The sequence below is a fragment of the Urocampus carinirostris genome, chromosome 10, assembly GCF_059441175.1.
Source record: "Urocampus carinirostris isolate Australia breed hairy pipefish chromosome 10, RoL_Ucar_1.0, whole genome shotgun sequence".
Classification (NCBI taxonomy): Eukaryota; Metazoa; Chordata; class Actinopteri; order Syngnathiformes; family Syngnathidae; genus Urocampus; species Urocampus carinirostris.
The window spans coordinates 20268456-20289004 of NC_142358.1; the positions used below are offsets into that span (position 1 = coordinate 20268456).

At 41.2% G+C, this 20549-nt stretch overlaps 1 protein-coding gene across 1 annotated transcript in view; it reads left to right on the top strand.

Moving 5' to 3' along the window:
- Positions 1-20078, top strand: part of ypel2b (yippee-like 2b) — a 31749-nt gene extending 11671 nt beyond the window's left edge. Inside the window, exons 2-5 of the mRNA XM_088346132.1 lie at positions 6458-6689; positions 8970-9013; positions 12828-12936; positions 19922-20078. Of these exons, the coding sequence (XP_088202258.1) occupies positions 6573-6689; positions 8970-9013; positions 12828-12936; positions 19922-20011 (360 nt within the window). The 5' untranslated portion in view covers positions 6458-6572 and the 3' untranslated portion in view covers positions 20012-20078. The remainder of the gene's footprint in view (positions 1-6457; positions 6690-8969; positions 9014-12827; positions 12937-19921) is intronic.
- Positions 20079-20549: the final 471 nt, after the last annotated feature.

A 20549-nucleotide genomic window follows, 5' to 3' on the forward strand; every position in this document is an offset into this window, starting at 1 on the left:
GATCATCCTAGGGGCCAAAGAAACCCTTCTCAGGACCACATCTGCCCCGTGGGCAACAACTTTGACATATGTGTCATAGCAGCTCAGTTGGCCAATTAGAAAATATAATATTGTAATAAATGTGTGGTGCTGCCTCCTAGTTTCACTTATCACATGAGAGCAGATCAGTCATTGAAATGTAACTGCACTCCACTAATGACGCCGATGACGAGCTGGACCATTTCCTATCTCCCTCTCTTCACTCTTGAAAGAACCATCTGGAAAAACTAATAAAGCCCTGAATGGAAGGACAGCTGTCTATCCTGGAGAACAAAAAGAAAGACCGTTTTATTGCACTCCTAAAATGTGATGGGTGTTATTGCATTGGCGAGAATCTGATAAAGGTTTGACTAATGATGGGGGTGGGTGTATGAAAGATATAAATAAATTAAGCAGGGACACATGCCCTTTTCGCCTTTGTCCGACTCGGTGCCAGCTGAGTGGGATTGGGGCACAAAGCAGTGCTCAGTACACATGTCAGTAAACCCTCCCCCAAGGCCCCCAACCTTCTTTCTCTTACACACACACAAACCGCAAAAAAAACCACACGACCGGTCATGACGAAATATGAGAGGCTGTTTGAGAAGGAAATCATATTTGCTCACACATTTAAGATCGTACTCTCACACATGCACAACTACACTCTCGTACAGACACAGTCGCACACAGGGACAAACACTACTATACTCTCATACATACTTCTATATTCTCATTCACACTACTATGCTCTCATACATACTTCTATATTCTCATTCACACGACTATACTCTCTCACAAATACTACTATTGTCATTAACCAGAACAGGATCAGGACCCAAACACTCACACAAGCCTTTTATTTTATGGGAAATGGGAAGTCATGCACGTTTGGCAGTAGTCTGGCATGAAATGATAGGAAGCCAGACGCCGAAGAGATTGATACCAATTGCCCGAGTTGATATCGGACAGATGGGGTCGAAACCGGACAGGACAGGACAGACAGGATAGATAATGAAACAGGATATCGAAAATAAACAGGACAAACTAGACGGGAACGATAACTGGAAAGAATAATAAACAGGACAAAAATAGATGGGAACGAAACTGGAAAACGATATTTAACAGAACAAAAATAAACGTTTGGCAGCAGTCTGGCGTGAAATGATAGGAAGCCAGAGGCCGACGAGATCGATACCAATTGCCTGAGTTGATATCGGACGGATGGGGTCGAAACCGGACAGAACAGGACAGACAGGATAGATAATGAAACAGGATATCAAAAATAAACAGGACAAACTAGACGGGAACAATAACTGGAAAGAATAATAAACAGGACAAAAATAGATGGGAACGAAACTGGAAAACGATATTTAACAGAACAAAAATAAACGTTTGGCAGCAGTCTGGCGTGAAATGATAGGAAGCCAGAGGCCGACGAGATCGATACCAATTGCCCGAGTTGATATCGGACGGATGGGGTCGAAACCGGACAGAACAGGACAGACAGGATAGATAATGAAACAGGATATCGAAAATAAACAGGACAAACTAGACGGGAACAATAACTGGAAAGAATAATAAACAGGACAAAAATAGATGGGAACGAAACTGGAAAACTATATTTAACAGGACAAAAATAAACGTTTGGCAGCAGTCTGGCGTGAAATGATAGGAAGCCAGAGGTCGACGAGATCGATACCAGTTGCCCGAGTTGATATCGGACAGATGGGGTCGAAACCGGACAGGACAGGACAGACAGGATAGATAATGAAACAGGATATCGAAAATAAACAGGACAAACTAGACGGGAACGATAACTGGAAATAATAATAAACAGGACAAAAATAGATGGGAACGAAACTGGAAAACGATATTTAACAGGACAAAAATAAACGGGAACAATACCGGACAGGGTATACCAACAGGAAACATGGCCGAGTCAAAACCCACCTCTTGCGGGGCAGAGGTTCGTTGACGGACTGACAAAGGAAAAATGAGAGCACTGAGCTTAAATAGACGGAAAGCCAATCTGTCAATGAGCTGCAGCTGGCGCCACACGGGTGGGGCTAATTGGAGGCCATGGCAACCGTGACAACTATACTCTTATACACACACTACTGTTGTCTCTCTCACATACTACTATACTTTTATACACACACTACTATCTTACACATACTAGTATAATCTCATACACGGACAATTAAAATGTGCAGTGTTAAACAGGAAGTGATTTTGGTCTAACAGGAAGACACTTTAAATACGAATTTAGTGATTGGCCAACCCACAAATCAGTGTGCATTGCCATGGTTACCAAAAGTAACTAGAGTTAAATATTGCACTAGGTTTGAAAAAACTCTACAGTAATAGCAATTTTAATGGCGTTAGAGAAAGAATAGTAGTGTGTGAGAGAGTATAATAGTATGTGTGAGAGTCTATAGTTGTGTGTGAGAAAGTCTATTGTAGTATATTTGTGGGAGGATAGTGGTGTGTGTGTGAGAATATAGTAGTATGTGTGTAAAGGCATAGCAGTGTGATTGAGAGTATAGTAGTATATGTGTAAAAGCATAGTAGTGTGTGTTTGAGAGAATAGTAATATGTGTGAGAGTATAGTAGTATGTATGAGCGAGTATGGTAGTGTTTGTGCATGGGTACGATCGTGTCTGTATGAGAGTTTAGTTGTGCATGGGTGAGAGTATGATGTTAAATGTGATAGCAAGTATGATATACTTCTCAAACGGCCTCTCGTAACAAAACATCTGAGAGAAAAATACTGCATTTATTTGTGTAGAACGCACAACCTTAATAGGAACTCAAAAGTTTGGGTCCACAAGGTTTTAAAGAAGTATATAACCGTATTTGCGCAATGTTCAGTCAAAAATATTTTTGACCACAACCGCGAAACAGTGGATGCGATGTCAATAGAACCCGGGTTGCGGCGGGAATAGCGTACAATCCTGACCACCGGTGAGCAAGATCAAGTCTTAGTCGTAAAATTTTAGAAATAAATGCTACAAACATGGTAATCATCATGAGAAATCTGATTGGGTTTCTTTGTGTTTGCCTCCCATTGGAACAGTTCCAGGCATGTCCAGCTGGTAGAACACCCGAAAGTGGATCCACAGTAGGCGGCTGAATGCTTCCGACTCCCTGGAGAGAAGCTATAAAACGTTGCTTGAGCGAGCGACACCTGCGCCCAGTCTTGATCAAGTTATCTGGTCTCGACATATAATTTTTCAGTTTGATAACATTTTAATGTCTCACTTTTATTCTTAAAAAACATACAATCCTATGAATCTACGTAGGTAATTATCTTTTATCCCCAGAGGATTTTGAGTTACAGTTTTCACGCCTGGTCATCCTTTTTACTTACTTTTATTGTCTGGTAATGCAACATCCATTGCAGCCTGGTCATCCTGGAAGGGGGATGGCCTCATGTGTGGTCCCTTCTTCTTCATTTTCCTCATGCTGAAGATTTTAGAGTTTTCTCTTCTAGATCAGGGGATGGTGTAATAATAGTCTGTAGTTTGCAATATTCTGTTGTCCGTGCAGCCCTTTGAGACCCTTTGTGATAGAGGGCTATACAAAAACATGACTTGACTTGACTTCTGTAATAGTGATGTATCGTTCGGGACTGAAACGGCTCTATTAGCTTGCTCTCTGAAGTGAACGACGGGAGTCAGCTCCCCACCAATAAGGAACCCTCTCCCTTCGAGACACGATATTTGTTTTTCGATTGGTCAATATGCAATTTTCTTTAAGGATTCTAAGTTGTTGACTTTAAATTTGGAAAGTATCTAAAACGTTGAAATCTGTTTTTATTTTAATCTTTTTTTTTTGTAGATCTGTAAATATTCGCATTAGCTCAGGAGGTAGAGCCCTCGTCTTGGGATCAAGGGATCGCAGGTTCGATTCACGGCCCCTCCGTGTTATATGTCGAAGTGTCCTTGAGCAAGACACTGAATCCCTAATGCCCCCAATAGCAGGTTGGTGCCTTGCATGGCTGCACAGCCGCTATTGGTGTGTGAGTGTGTGTGTGAATGGGTAAGTGTGAAACACATTGTAAAGCGCTTTGGGAAGTCTTCATTGACTTGAAAAGCGCTATGTAAATGCAGACCATATTTTCGGGGATAATGTGTTAAAAAGAACCCGCAAAACCCTACTTTTTTTCTTTCTCTTCTTTTTTTTCCTCCTTTTTCACTTTAGTGATTGTAACCCCTTTTCAACACCGGATTTGCGATTCATGCTTGGTATGCGCAAGTTCGGCCATTTTTGATTCTTGAGATACGGCAATTTTGTAAACATCCAGAGCTCATTCTGTTGTTACTTACAAATAGAAAACTGACATGTTGCGTTTTGTATAGCTTGTCCCACGAGACAAGAGAACTATGAAAAAGAGGACGTTTTGTTGCTGTCGGGGTGCAGTTGAAAAATATTTCCTTTTCATAAAGTACTCGTTGTATTATTGTTTGGATGCAGTCATTTGTGAAGATAATACAAGTAGACCCCACACTACAATGGCATGCCAATGTGAAGAAGATCCCCATGTGCAGGGGTCAGCAATTAGCAGCTCTGGAGCCATTTGATAATGGAAAATTATATCGTTTCTGTAGGAGGACAAACATTGCACAAACGTTTTCCAATAAATCTAGATGTATATACAGTTTATACATGCAATTAGTGAGGTTTATATGAATATTATTTATGTGATATAATTACTTGATTATTAATTATTCTGAAATCTCAAACTCGCAGGCCGGGGTCCAATTGCAGGCCCGGGGGATGATAGGTTGAGGCCCCCACTTTCATATGAAAGTTCAAAAGAACAATGCATATTATTCATTGCCCCATAGTGGTAAACTAAATTAATTCATTAAAAAACACTATATTAAAAAATTAGAAAACTTGCATAAACTATTTTTTTTTTTTTTTTTAAATGCTCCCCAAAAAAATCAATTCATTTTAAATGAGTCTCACTTAAAGAGAGATGACATGATTGTGCTAATTTACCATAAACCAGAAGTAAAAGATTAAAATCTACTTTTAAACATTCTATAAATACATCCTAATTAAAGTAATCATTTACATGAACTGCACTTCAAGGGCCCAGTGTGTATTATTTAGCGCTACGTAATGGACATAATTGTAGCCCATTTTGCTGCAACGGGTACCCGAAAAACAAAAAAACCTGGTGAAAGGCTGTGAAAAATTGTGCTCTTTGGTCACTTATAGTATCCAGTTTGTATTCTTCCTTGTGCTTTATAGCACTTAATTTGCACAATACAGTGACACCAAGTGGTCAAATAAAATCGACTTTCTCTTTAATGAAATGCACGATAATAATTATAACAACATTTAAAAATACTTTTTTTTAAGCCTCAATAGTTTGTATTCTTATTTTTTGCACTCATTTTCGGTATCATGACAGAATATAGCAACATCTAGTGGTCAGATAATACACACTGTCCCCTTAACTTTAATTTCAAGGCGGGGGCCTCAAATTATTATCCTGAGGGCTGTGATTGGCCCCTCGGTTGTGAGTTTGAGACCACTGCTTTAAAGGGACAGTGTGTAGGATTTCACCGCTAGTGTCCCTGTAGTGTTTTGCAAACCGAAAAAGAATGCTAATAATCACAAGGAAAAAAATATAAACGATGACCAAACTGTACCAGATTTTCAAATGTTTTCACCCGGCCTTTCATAGGTTTTTTGTTTTCTTACGTACCCGTAGTAGTAAGATAGTGGACAATCATGTGTTTTAGTCAGTTTAAATCCTGTAGTTTGCATTCTGCGACAAATAAATAGTACACATTTTCTATTTGATGACAGTGCAGCTCACATAAATAATGGATTCCTTTTTTTTGACTGTTTCGTTGGTTTATTTTCATGTTGTTCTTATTTTTTATTTTTAGACCCTGTTTTGTGGTTAGCGTGTGCGCAGCACAGTTCTTAGGTCATGAGATCAAACCTCCTGTGTGGAGTTTGCATGTTATCCCCGTGCTTACGTGGGTTTCGTCCGGGCACTCCAGTTTCCTCCCACATTCCAAAAGCATGCATGTCAGGTTAAGTGGCCGGTCCAAATTGTCCCTAGGGGTGATGAGCGAGTGAATAGTCTCTGTGTGCCCTGCGACTGGCTGGCAACCAGTTCAGGGTGTCCCCTGCCCACTCCCCGAGGCTAGCTGGGATGGGCTCAAGCACCCCCGCGACCCTACTGAGGATAGCGGTGCAGATAATGGATGGATGTATACCTATGGAACAGTGGCATGTTTTCATCAGAGCTTTAATAATGGAAAACCCAATTTGGTCATACCGCACCCAGACCCCAGCTCCAGCAGCCTCCAAGTAAATAGAGTTTGAGACCCCTGTTTTACAGGAATTAAAGAAAAACCTCCGTCGTGCAACCCCATAACCGTAAGCTTGATTTTCGCCTCTCTTGTGGCAGGTGTTTGCCTCCCGCCCCACCGCCCACCACGGCCCTCACCTGTGTGTTGCGGTGCTTCCCTTGTGAGCCGACCTGGGCCGGCAGTCCCTTCTTGCACCGCCCGCCAACCCCGCCCATGGTCAGGATGACGCGCTCCAAGACCTTCCAGGCCTACCTACCCAGCTGCCACCGGACGTACAGTTGCATCCACTGCCGGGCACATCTCGCCAACCACGACGAGCTCATCTCCAAGGTAATTGCCGAGCGGCGGCGGCGTCCCGCTTAATTGACCTCGGTCCTTTTGAGTTATATCGATTTTGGAGTGGCAGGCTGTGCGTTTCGTACCTAGGCCTTCAGTAGGGCGAATCAATCCAACCCTCGATCACTATTTTATGGCTATGAATCATTCACTGCAGCTGCAGCAGGGACCCATATTAATAAAGCGTACGTAATAACGTCATAAAATATATAATATTATATATATTAGAATATAGCAACATTTCACTCACCAAATATACTTTTCATTTGTGCACAGAATTCATCCTCTTATATTTTCTTATTTCAATTGCTCTGTTGTACAGTTTCCGTGCATATTAGTTCCATCTAGTTCTTCTTTATCACCATCGAAGCTAATGCTGAACATCGCACCTGTCTTGTCGTATTTCTGGAATTTTTTGTGTGTTTTTATCCATTTAGGTCTGAAAATGTCCGTTTGCATTCATCCATTTTTTTCTCCACCTTTTTGTTGTGATACTTCCATTAGTGACCCTCAAGCAATCGTAGTTTGTGAAACTGCTGACGTTTTGTTAGGCTTTCTGGAAGGCGCTGACTTGCCAACTCAGAATCTGATTGGCTAAAAACTTATTCTATGTCTCAGGACCTGCAGAGCTGATTTTAAAGCCCCCTAGCTAGATTTCTGGCCCTGGCAACAAGAAATGGTTGAAATGTGATATGCTTTAATACGAAAACACATCCAAGGGAGAAGCAATAAAAATAAATCAACAGGACATATTGGAATTATTTAATAAGTACTAATGAACAAAATATAATTAACATCAAATGATTCCAATAGTTTTAGGCCAGCAGAGAAGGTCTTTTAGGTCCTCACAACCCACCAATGCCTTTTTGCATAATAAAGTTATGAAGCAATATCCATCTGTATTCTAAACTATTATTGTTACATTTTGCTACTTTGGTATTTTGAGTTACAATGTTTTTGTGTAATAAAGATTTTTAAGAAATATCTATCTGTTTTTCAATTCGTCGTTGGGGGCGGACATTTTGCAACTCGCTATTCAACAAAAATTACATCAAATTCACCTAATTTATTTAATTTGTTTTCTGAAAACGACATAGTTGGTCATTAACTGTGGAGTGTGCAACTGCAATATAATTTTCAGTGGACAGCAGGTACCAAAATGGCAGTTTTTGGGACCTGGAATGCAACCGGTGAGCCTGGCATGGAAAGAACGTGCAAACTCCACACTAGCCTGGAATTACACGCAGTGCACGATACATTGATATCAATGACAATAAAGACAACTAAAGTCAAATAAAAATCTGCCAAGGAGTGAACCAGCGATACCCGAAGTGCGAGGGGTCTACGTACCTTTCTTTGCACAATATTTTAGAAATAAAGTTAGAAAGTGCAAATAGTGTAAACAATAAAATCTAAGACATTATAAAAAAAGAAATAATTGTTTACAAAAACTGTTACAAAGCAGAGGTTGAGAGAGTAAAACCAAAGAATCAGCAATGTAATGAAGAAGCCCTTTTGGGTCTGTTGCCATAGTGACAGTGGATGCAAAGGTTTTGTTCAGGAACAGTTTCATGTTGACATTTTTGGTTGCAGCTTGTTGCTCGCTGTAGGGTGAAGTTTTTTCATGTGTTTATGTAAAATTGCCTCTTTTCCACATATATGAACCATAGCATTGTCCTTTTCTGTTTTTGAAAAAATAAAAAATAAAGTTCACATCACACTGCTCTTCTGGTAGGCGTGGGCACTTAGATTGGCCCTCTGTTCTGCCTGGCAGGCATAATGCAGCAGCAGGCCAGGTAGGAGTGTCAAAACTGCCTGTAACTTACACAAACAGGCATAAAATCAGACAATGGCCAGGGACGCTGGGTGTGAAAGAGAACGACTGCCCTAACTACATAGAGGAGCGGCGCTTTGAGGAAATCGGTGGCAGAGGTTAAGGATCAAGCTCAGGACAATAGTATGGATCCGATCCAAGTACTTGGTTAGTATCGATAATACCGACATTTGGATTGATCCGCCCACCCTCACTCCCCCCTGAATTTCATAATTTTGATCTAAAATGGCTTGCAAGTTCTGTTATGAATGAAGCAATTTTAAGCATCCAATTAAAACATCCCTCACCTAGCACTCAAAGGACTTGTGTTGTAGCAGAGAAATGACCTGGAATTGCTCGGCTTTAATTGTTTTCATCATTAACTTGTGTGAGAGGTCGTTTAAAAGGTGTAATGTGTGTGTTGGCAGCCTCGTCATCTTGCTTTCTTTTTCCCTCTACAGTCGTTCCAGGGCAGCCAGGGTAGAGCCTACCTGTTCAACTCAGTGTGAGTCTCTATCTCTTGTTCTTTGTTCCCTCCATCTGTTTTCAATTGACTTAAGTTTGGCTGCTGGGAAATAAGCTCGTATGCACGCTACCCCCAATAGACGAGCAATTTTCCGTATGCCTTATTGAAAGGGAGTTGGAGTATTTAGCACCTCCTACTGGTAAAATTAAATACATTTAAAAAAAATGATGTTTTATTTTCAGACAATAATACCCTTATAAGGTTGCCATAATACTCAAAACAAAGTACAACAAGTTTTGTAAGATTGCTAACTTTACAGGTACAGACGCTCCCCTACTTACGAACATTCGAGTTACGAAAAACGGTAGATACGAACATTTTTTTTCGGGATGTCGAAAAATATCCGGACATTGTTGTAAGTTAGATTTTGTATTTTGCTTTTTTTGAGTACATGACAGTACTGTAGTACTGTCAGAGCTCACCCAGCATCCACCCCAATGAAGAATTCCAGCTTCCTCTTCCTAGTTTGTGTGTAAACATACTATACTGTGTCTCCAGCGCAGAACTTTGACATTTTTCTTGTTTAATATCTCGTGCATCCATTCAATATGGTTGGTGTAAAGTGTAAAGAAGAGGCGGCCGTTTCTTTTGAAATGAAAGTGGAATAAGAAAGCTTGATGCGGTTGGGAAAATGGTTGGACCGCTTTTTTTTGGGCCACTTTCTACCATGGAAGAGGAAGTTCTTGAAGCCCATCCTCCAAAAGTAAGTTAGACTTAACTTTATCTTCATTGAGCATATTATTTTATTAAATGCTTATATTTTAGTACAAAACAATACTTATACAATCCTTAAACATACTTTGTAAGTAGGGCAGGGTCTGTGCGTTCGAATCTAAGCCAAGAGATGCTAATAACAGTTCAAACAATAGTACGTATTTTTGTACAAAACCTTACCATAAATAAAAATCATCTTCATTCAAGTAATCACTGTGTTTCATATTTATGGAAAATAATTGTCCAAAGCTACAACAAAAGAGGATTTGCAATGAGCGTTTGAAACCTGCCGTCCGAGCTGCTGTCAAAGTTCTGCGCTTCTCTTTAGTTTCCTTTTAGCAACAAAAAAATTACCATGTTAACCACAAGGAGCCACTCGAAGACCATTCTACATGTTTTTCAAAGGCAGAACATTTGTCACGCGCAGTATAATTTAGTTGTAACAATGCATTTCCAATTTTATCCACCGTATTTCCCGGTATGTAAGGCGCACTGGATTATAAGGCGCACTTTCAAATTTCTCGCAAAATGGGGTTTTATAGTCCAGAAAAGACGTAGTTATAAGTCAAGAAATTGGGATTTATTTTACATAACATTAGGTTCACTTTGATGGAGCTGAAATGAGCCAAGAAGAGATCCGCAGGTTCGAGAGCTTTCTCCATTCGGGCCCCGGTGCTGTGGAAGGCTCTTTCCCCTGAGATTCGATCTGCAACCTCAGTGGAAATGTTTAAATCTAAGCTTAAAACACACTTCTATTCTATAGCATATGAATAATCTATATTTTATGTTGACAATATCTGTGTATCTGTGTATTATTGGCCCTCATGTAGGTTTTAGATCAGGGGATGGTGTCATAATAGTCTGTGGTTTGCAATAAACTGTGGTCTGTGCAGCCCTTTAAGACTCTTTGTGATTAAGGGCTATACAAATAAACATGACTTGACTTGACTACCCTCTTGCTGACAAGGGTATACTCAAAACCCTATTCTTGCATGCTGGAAAAGTCATACACAACTGTGCATAAAAAAAGGGAAGCAAAACTATGTGTTTTTGTCACTCAGTCTCCGTAGTTTGTATTCTTTTTTGTGCTATGTATCAGCTGTTTTTGTGTGCAATACACCAGAGATCGCCAACCTTTTTAAAACTGAGAGATACTTTTTTGTTACTCATTAGCTCGAAAGGTTTACCAAATTTCAGATTCAGATTCAGATTCAGATCTACTTTATTGTCATTCTAGTACACGTGTATACAGAACGAAATGTCGATGCATCTGACCCCCACAGTTTCCTTGAATGTACAGATATAAATAAAGTTGTATTGTAATTGGCTACGTATAGTATTTTACCATAGTGCCGATAGTGCAAGAAGAGTAGCTAACCAGATGTGCAAAATGGGCAGTCAGGTTAACAAGTCAGGTACACAGTAACATTAACACTGTAACAATAACGCTGTAATTACCATAGTGCAGAGAGCAATGTGCAATGAGTGGCAAGCTATAAAAAACTGCCAGTAGTGCAAAAAGTCAGATTAGCAGCCGTTTAGATTTAAGTTAACTATATGTTAGATTGACCATTTAACAGTCTAATGGCCAGGGGGACTAGACTATTGCGGAGCCTGGTGGTCCTGCACCGCGCACTGCAGAACCTCTTCCCAGAGGCTAGCAGAGTGAACAGTCCATGATGGGGGTGAGAGGGGTCCCCGGTAATGTTCTTAGCATGGGATAGGCAGCGCTTCTGGCCAATGTCCTGAATGGAGGGAAGTGTAGTCCCGATTATTTTCTCTGCTGTCCTCGTTACCCTCCTCACACTACCCCAGTCGGTAGCGCTGCAGCCTCCACACCACACAGAGATACAGCTGGTCAGGATACTCTCTATGGTGCATTTCTAGAATAACATGTTAATACAATGTTGTTACTATGTTATTAACATCTTATTACTAGGTTGTAATTATTAGTGGTCAAAGTAAGCTCAGTTAACCACTAAACATTATGTCAGTTAGAAATGAAATTTCATAGAAAATCACAATGACCAATGATATCTTTTCAGAACCAGGGCTACTCAGGTGATCTTAGGGGGTTCCCTTGTGCCCGCATTTATCACTTTGCCATGTGCACAAGGGAGAGACCTTTGGCCCAATCGCAAAGCTCAGCATGTGTAAAGGCTCTTGTGTAAGGGCCTTTGAATTTTAGTCAGTACAGATATGTTAATGCAAATTTAATTAATATAGACTGCTGTGCTAGTTAATTAACATAGTCCACAAACATGTGTCTTCATAGCGACATGAAGTGTTACTACTAGACAGTTCCTCACTGATTCTGCCAAGCCCGTTTCCTTGGCTGTGGTTTGGCCAGACTAGAGGTGGGCACTCCGGTCATCGAGGGCCGGGTGTTCTGCATGATTTTGGAGGTTTCTCTGCTCCAATACTGGTGATTCCAATCACCAGAATAGTAAACAAGCTCCTGCCAGCTTGGTAACCCGCTGAACGTTTGTATCACATAAATTAAAGATGAGATACGTCCAAAATCATGCAGAAAATGTGTGCCCACCTATGTGCGACAGCGAGACTGTGGGTAGGGACTGCTAGATTTTTTTTATCCTTTCATGTGTGTCAATAATTAGATGGTGAGATATTTGGCTACCGAAGAGATTCATAGATACTCCCGCCATTTACCCGCACTTAAATGAAATTCTTTAATTTGACATTCAGAGCACTTGGCAGAAATTACATCGCATTATCACCTGCCGCACAGTAGCGGTTTGTGGTCCGAAATACACAGTAGTTTGTATACTTGCTTGTGCTTTTTAGCACTTGTTTTTGGTTGCATTATACAATACAGCGACATATAGTTCCCAAATAATACAAACTGTCCCTTTTTTGTTTTTTTGGGCTGCGGTGTAGAACAAGTTTGCCTCTGGGGTCCATCATTATCAGATGCATTTAGTAGGAAAATAAGGCAGCGCAGTTCTCTACTTTGCGAGTGAGTGGATGGGATTCAGTGACTCACTCACTCTGAGCTTATTACATTGTCTGAAAGTGAGCAAGTTAAACTCTCCCTGTGTACCCATTCTTGTTCTTGCAGGGTGAACGTTGGGTGTGGTCCTGCAGAGGAGAGAGTTCTGCTCACAGGCCTGCATGCCGTAGCAGATATCTACTGCGAAAACTGCAAGACCACCCTGGGCTGGAAATATGTGAGTGCTTTAAGCTTATTTTCAGCATCGCACGCTACCCGCGTCCTAGTTCTATGTGCACCTCTTATTCTACAGTACTACTCATCTGGAATCAGTGTCGGGTGTTAAATAATAAGTGTCATATTTATCTCTGGGGGCAGGGTTTGGCAGGTTGTGTGGAAGTATGACACTTAACTTGAATACACTGAAACCCTAGGAGATGGCAAAGAATATTTGGCTGAATTTAGTTTATTATGATATCGAGTAATGTTTTTGCCGATTATTTCTATCCAATAGAACGCAAGGGGCAAACTCACGGCAAGACAATGCTGAGAGAAGCACTGGAGAAAAAAGCTGTATCGTGTCACACAAGGACTTGCAGTTTTAAATATGTCAATTGGATGTCGCCAAATCCGGGCGCAGCTCGCAAAAGTACCCACTGTAGTTGTATTTGTAGACTACCATTAATCACCTAGAGAACATTGAGGAAACCTATATCAATGTTATTTTACTTAGAATAAAAGTCACAGACATTTAAGCCATTTTGAAAATACAAAACTTAAAAAATATCACCTTGGTGTTTTTGCAGAAGTTTAAAGTGCTTCTTTCTGGTTTAAGATCAGGTAATTGTGTAATTTTGTAACTGTAATCCTGTGCAGTCCTTTGAGACATTTTTGTGATTAAGGGCTATATAAATAAATTTGACTTGACTTGACTTGACTTTCTATAATACATATGAAATCCAATAGCAGGGTTCACATATTAAATAATAAGTACACAATTTCATGAAAAATAAAATGCAGAACGACTTTTAAATCAATAGATAAATAATCAAATTAGTGTTGGTATGCTATTTTTGTCACTTTTCGGTCTTTGAGTTTTCCCTGAGTTATCCATCAATCCATCAAAAATGTTCCAAAATGTATTCCTGACACCAGTTTCCTTTTTTTAAAGCTTAAATATATCAACCGGCCTAAATTGACAGTATAAAGTTTGACTTATCATTTGTGGTCACCGTGGCTCAGGAAGTCGTGGGGGTGATGAAAGGGGTTTATGTAACTTCAAAAATGTTCTACTTGCTGACGCCACCCTCTGGCTGAAATCATCATTGCAGCTCCTTTTGTTGCACATGCAAGTATGTGAAATTCTTAGATGCGCTCGAAAGAACTCTCACAATTTCATCTTTTTCTTGCATTGGGTTTGGTATTTGGACTGTATTGGAAACAGACCTTTTCTTACTTTTAACATTTTCTTCCTAGAACAAAAGAAAACCTCGAGGACGAGTGTGAAATCACTCTCCTCTCCCCCCATCCCCTACTTCCTTTCCTCCAGCTTGATGCGCTCCGTGGCTGGAACATCGATGATAGATGTAAGATAAAGGCAGATAGACGCGGTGAAGAAAAAAATATAAAGGCTCTTTGAACTCAGCTGAGCATTGTTAACACATACTTAATGGGAAAAATATCTAATATTTAACTTTTTAAGACAGCTCAAACATTTACTTTTGCTTGCAGACTGCTCAATGACTGTAATTTAGTGGTCAAATACTATAGTGTCCCTTTAAGTCAGTTATTTTGTGGATAATGGATAGCGAAAGCAAGGAAAATAAACGGCTAACGGACACTGATAATTCTAAACATTTCATTTTCCTTCATCCACTAAGTCCCCATTCCAAATTGAATGACTGTTGTGAGACTTGATTTAAAACAACTTCTCAAACTATAATTAAAAATGGATTTGTAGATCTTACGTAGAGTATTGAATGAGCATTAAGGGTACGCTTGTTATCTTCCTTGATACCAGGGGATCAGAGCGGTTCTAAGAGGTGAACCCTGTCAAGATGGAGATGAGATTTTTCAAGTAGTCATGTGAGTGTCTTCTTTGTTGGAGAGCCTCTCAAGCACCAGGGTTGGGAGGGTTATTTTGAAAATGTAATCTGATACCATTACCGGTTAAAAATGTAATCAGTAACATAATTGGAATACCATAATGTTGCAGTAATATAACTTGATTACCTTGAATTATATCGGCTGGATGGTTAGTGCACAGAACCTAGGTTCAGAGGTTCAGGGCTCAAGTCCAGCCACTGCAGCCTCCTCGTGTGGAGTTTGCATGTTCTCCCTGTGCATGCGTGGGTTTCCTTCAGGAACTCTGGTTTCCTCTCACATTCCAAAAACATGCATGTCAGGTTAATTTGCCGGTCCAAATTGTCCCTAAGTGCGAATGAGCAAGTGAATGGATGTCTGTCTCGGTGTGCCCTGCAACTGGCTGGCAACTGCCCGAAGATAGCTGGGATGGGCTCCAGCACCCCCGCGTCCCTACTAAGGATAAGCGGCGCAGATCATGGATGGATGTATTTTTCCAATACCAAATATGCTAATAAAAGACAAAAAAACATCATATACATAATATTACTGAATTTTCTTTAAGATAAATGTACATTTAAGTAGTGTTCTACAAAAAGTTAATACATTTTAAACATGTAATATAATTTATTAAGCAAAAATAAACGTTCTCTTCCAGATAGTGGACAAGATATGCTTTGTTTAAGTTCACATAAAGAACCAAATATTGTTAAACACACGAGGTATTCATTTTCTAAATTTTCAACAAACTCTAGGATGTCTTCTGTCCAAGTTCAACTTGTTTAAAACATTCTCAAAATAAGTCAATACAGTGATCGTATAGTGATGTTGAAGGCCAATTTACTGCAAAATACAAAAAGAAGACAATCAATCATATTTCTTTTATGTCCCTGAACACATCACTAGCGCCACTCTCATGAAACAGCAGGCTCATGCCAATTCGATAAAATGAGTGCTAAATTGAAGGACAAATAAAATACAAAATGTACCTGTAACTTGATTACGTCTTTTTTTTTGTAACTGTAATGAAATACAATTTGAACATTTAATTTTAATTATGTAAAGCCTTTACATGTATTGCGTTACTCAAGCAAACAATCTCTTTGTTGTTGGAGGCCTGCCTAAGGCTCCCCTTCTACTGTAGCATTTCCATGATAAACATTTTCCTACGTCAATCTTACGGGTGGTTATTTTTTCCAGCCGAGTTGCTATTCCTGTCTCGACCGAACAAGGTGGAGAGCACATGCCTCACAGATAAATTAGTACTTAAGGACACGCGTATCAGTTGCAGCTGTGTGGACTTTCTGCTGTCGTCTAAGTTCTATGGAAGGGCCTTGACCCACTTCCCTTTTATTCAAGGAATATGATCTCACCACTCCACAACGCAAACAGTAGAAGACAAAACAAGGACTCCACTGTCAGTCACATTTACATATCTGGTTCGTGTTTTCCTTAACCACCTGGGTTTTTTGGGTTACCACTGAGGAAGTAACTCTGGACGGCTCACTCCATCGCTGACGGTTCCTGGCCTGTGTTTGGGTCATGGCAAGTTGGGACCAGTTCATTTCTTAATGTTTTCGGTCAAGTTCTCTTTCAGTCTTCCACTCCTCCTGCCACCTTGGACTGTGGTCTGGAGAATGATCTTGTGACCTCACCATACCACTGAAATTGTTGTCCGCGCACAGTTGTGTCATCTCTGCAAAGTTTTACCATCTGGTCTCACATCAACCCAAGAGTATCTTTCCATCTCATAGTCGAGTTCTTTCAACTTTCCTTGATGTTATAAGGTGTGTATATTCCATGTGGCAGTAGTAAAGGTGTTCCTACTACGCAATCTTGGTGTCTTCCTACCAATCACACTCTTCCTCTGACCTAACGGAAGGTACAGTCTATTTGACCAGGGCGACAGCTTCATAAAATTAAGTTACACCTGTTTTGTTCTCCTAGTGCAAAGGTCTTTTACAGAAGTCACTTAGGAAAGGACCAACTGAACCTTTTTCTGGGTAATAGGTTAACGAGGAACAGTAAATTATATCAGTGTATGAAGTATGGATGCCAGATAACAAAGAAAACAACATGGACCAGGTTTGTTTTGGCTTTTTATATCTGCTAGCTTTTAATCGGGTGCGCTCTTTAGCCTGAAATTCACAGTACTCAACTAATTTAAAGTCAAACAACAACACAGAATCCCCCCCAAAAAATGCAAATACAGTGCCTAGCAAAAGTATTGGAATCCCAAGAACTTTTTGCCATATTGCAACATTTCAGACTTCAAACTTAAATCTAAATAACTGTTCTCTCAGCTCAGCCAATTGATTCCAAAAGTTCCCTGATGACTTATGAATGATCCAACCTAAACCTACTTCATGACAGAGTGCCCCTGTGTATTATTACATCTCTATTTAGATGTGCCTGAATAGAAAGCATTATGATGCATTGTAAAAACAAACAAAAAAACACCAAGCAGATCCTGTCGTGATTGCCTAAGTGAAGTCACCTGGGGCAATCGTTCAGCACGCTGGAGCGCACTTCCTGATTGGCTGACGTTTTCCACTCAAGCGGTCTGCGTCCAGAGATGGACGTCCGGGTATACTCTTTGTATCCCTGAGTGCTTCACCATACTACAAGGTACTCATGACTCCTCTTGCCTGATTCATGCCTGCCTTCCGTTTTTGACCTGTTTTCCGTTCCACGTTTTGCGTCCTACTCTCCCGCCCTGGCCATCGACTTACCGCTCAGCTGTACTTTTCGTCCACCCGTCACGAAGCTGCCATTCCGCCCGAAGAGGTTGATGACCGACGAGCGTCGACGTCCCAAGCCAGCTCCAACAACCCTTTCTAATAAAAGCACTGTTGAAACTGACGCTATTGGATCCGAGAGTCTGTTCTGGTCCGTTACAGAATACCCGGACCTTCTGTCATGGACCAGAACATACTCTTTGTACAGCTGAGCGGTAAGTCGATGGCCGGGGCGGGAGAGTAGGACGCAAAACGTGGAACGGAAAAAAGGTCAAAAACGAAAGGCAGGCATGAATCAGGCAAGAGGAGTCGTGGGTACCTTGTAGTATGACGAAGCACTCAGGGATACAAAGAGTATACCCGGACGTCCATCTCTGGACGCAGACCGCTTAAGTGGAAAACGTCAGCCAATCAGGAAGTGCGCTCCAGCGCGCCAAACGATTGCCCCAGGTGACTTCACTTAGGCAATCACGACAGATAATAATTTTGTGAACAGTACAAAGCATGTTTGAGATACAAAAATATTTTGCACCATTTACACATCTTCTGGAGCACTGTGCAAGCACTAATATCAAAATGGAGAGAGCATAAAACTATTGCAAACCTTCCAAGACCTGGCCACCCCTCTAACAATCACCCCAAACAAGGACAAAACTAATCAGAAGAACAACCTAGAGGCCCATGATCACATTGGATAACCTGCAAGGATACACAGCTGAGGTGGGACAATCTGTGCAAAGGACAACTATTAGTCTTACTCATATAAATCTGCCCTTCATGGAAGAGTGGAAAAAAGAAAGCCGTTTCTAAAAGAATACCATAAATAGGCCTGTTGGTGTTTGCTAGAAGCCACATGGGAGACTCAAAAACTTGTGAAACAAGGTGCTATGAGTAGATGAGACCAAAATTGAACTTTTTAGTCTGAATGAAAAGCGTTACATTTGCCGTAAGGGTAACACTGCACATCACCCTGAAAACACCCTCCCCACTGTCAAACGTGGTGGTGGCAGCATCACGCTCTGGGTTTTTTTCATCAGCAAGGACTGAGAAGATCGTTAGAGTTGGGGCGGCAGTAGCTCAGGAGGTAGAGCGATCGTTTTAGGATTAAGGGATCTCAGTTCGAATCCCGGCTTGTCCGTGTTACATGCTGAAGTGTCCTTGGGTAAGACACTGAAACCCCAATACCCCCAATAAGCAGGTTAGCGCCTTACATGGCTGCACAGATCACGGCCGCTATTGGGAAATGTGAAGCACAATGTAAAGCGCTTTGGGAAGTCATTGACTTGAAAAGCGCTATATAAATGCAGATCATTTCATTTCATGTGAAAATGGATGAGCCAAATACAGGGCGATTCTGGCAGAAAACATGTTTGGGTCTGCAAGAGTCCTGATAAAGGGGCGTAAACTTCACCTTCAAACAAGACAAGGATAAAGCAAATTCTACCATGGAATGGGTTAAAATGAACAATATAAGGGTGTTAGAATGGCCAAGCAAAAGTCTAGAACTCACCCTATAGCATATGTGGAAAGATCTGAAAAATGCTCTGCATAAAGGATCACCTTTAGCCTTCAAGGATCAGGAGAAATGGGCAAATATTTCTGCTTTAAGATATGTAAACTTATAGAGATACCCAAGATAATATTTGTCTGTGATTGCAGCAAATTCATGTTGTAAAAAGTATAAACTTGAAAGGGGACAATTGAAAAAAAATTCAACACAATATAAAATCTTAAGGGCATTATGACGGCGCAGTGGTTAGCGCGTGTGTGGCACAGTTCTGAGGTCATGAGATTGAACCTTCCTGTGTGGAGTTTGCATGTTCTCCCCGTGCTTGCGTGGGTTCCCTCCGGGCACCCCGGTTTTCCACCACATTCCAAAAACATGCATGTCAGGTTAATTGGCACGTCCAAATTGTCCCTAGGTGTAAATAAGCGAGTGAGTTGTCTGTCCCTGTGTGCCCTGCGACTGGCTGGCAAGTTCAGGCTGTCCCGTGCCCACCCGCGAAGATGGCTGGGATGGGCTCCAGCACCCCTGTGACCCTAAGGATAAGGATAGGAGGTGCAGATCATGAATAAAATGTTGAATAAATTTGGTTTCTATTGACGCTTGTGTCTCACATGTTGATGGTTCTTAATATATTGATATATTGAGTTTTTGCCTGAAATTTGGCAATACAGTATGTCAAAAAGTTCTTGTGGGGCTAATACTTTTACAAGGCACTGTAGATCAATCACATCTCGTTGGGAGACGGCTCCACCCGTTCACTCCAAGGAGCTGGCTCATAGAGCCGTTATGTTCTCGAACGACACATCCCTGCTCCCAGTGCTAAAAAAATCTTTATGCATAAATGAATATGATCTAAACAAATTGTCAACCTTCCTGTCCTGTGCTCCACCCTGCAGGAACACGCCTTCGAGAGCAGTCAGAAGTACAAGGAGGGCAAGTTCATCATCGAGCTGGCCCACATGATCAAGGACAACGGCTGGGACTGAGCGACCAACCCTGCCAGGACACTAGCACTGTTCTAAGGGGGAGAGGGCTATTGTGATTAAATTGGGGGGAAAGGGGGAAGGGTTTTAGGGGGTTATAATGGGTGAGTGTGTGACTTTGGTTTGGCTGATTTACCATTAACCTCTATAAGTCCCTGCCCATTCTTCCCAGACGACGACCCTTCGCACACGTCAGGTTGCCGACACCTGAGACGCGTGGGCTCCTTTTCTTACCGAAATACGATTCCACGTATCTGTCGAGCTCGTGGTTATCGTTCAGAAGCATGAAACCACGCGGAGCTGCTCTCCAACTCTCAACCATAGTTAGCGACGACCTAAGATGATTATAGCAAAGTGATTGGGGTTCTGCCAGCTGGGCCGGCAGAGAATCCCGGCACGGACGCGCGGAAAGAGGTGGCGGTTAGTTCGATCTTGGTTCAGTACCGATTGAGTTATTTCCATTGAAGTGCAACGCGGATGCTAACAAAATCACAGAGTGGTGTGCCGTTTCTGTGCAATCTCATTTGACGGGAAATGACTT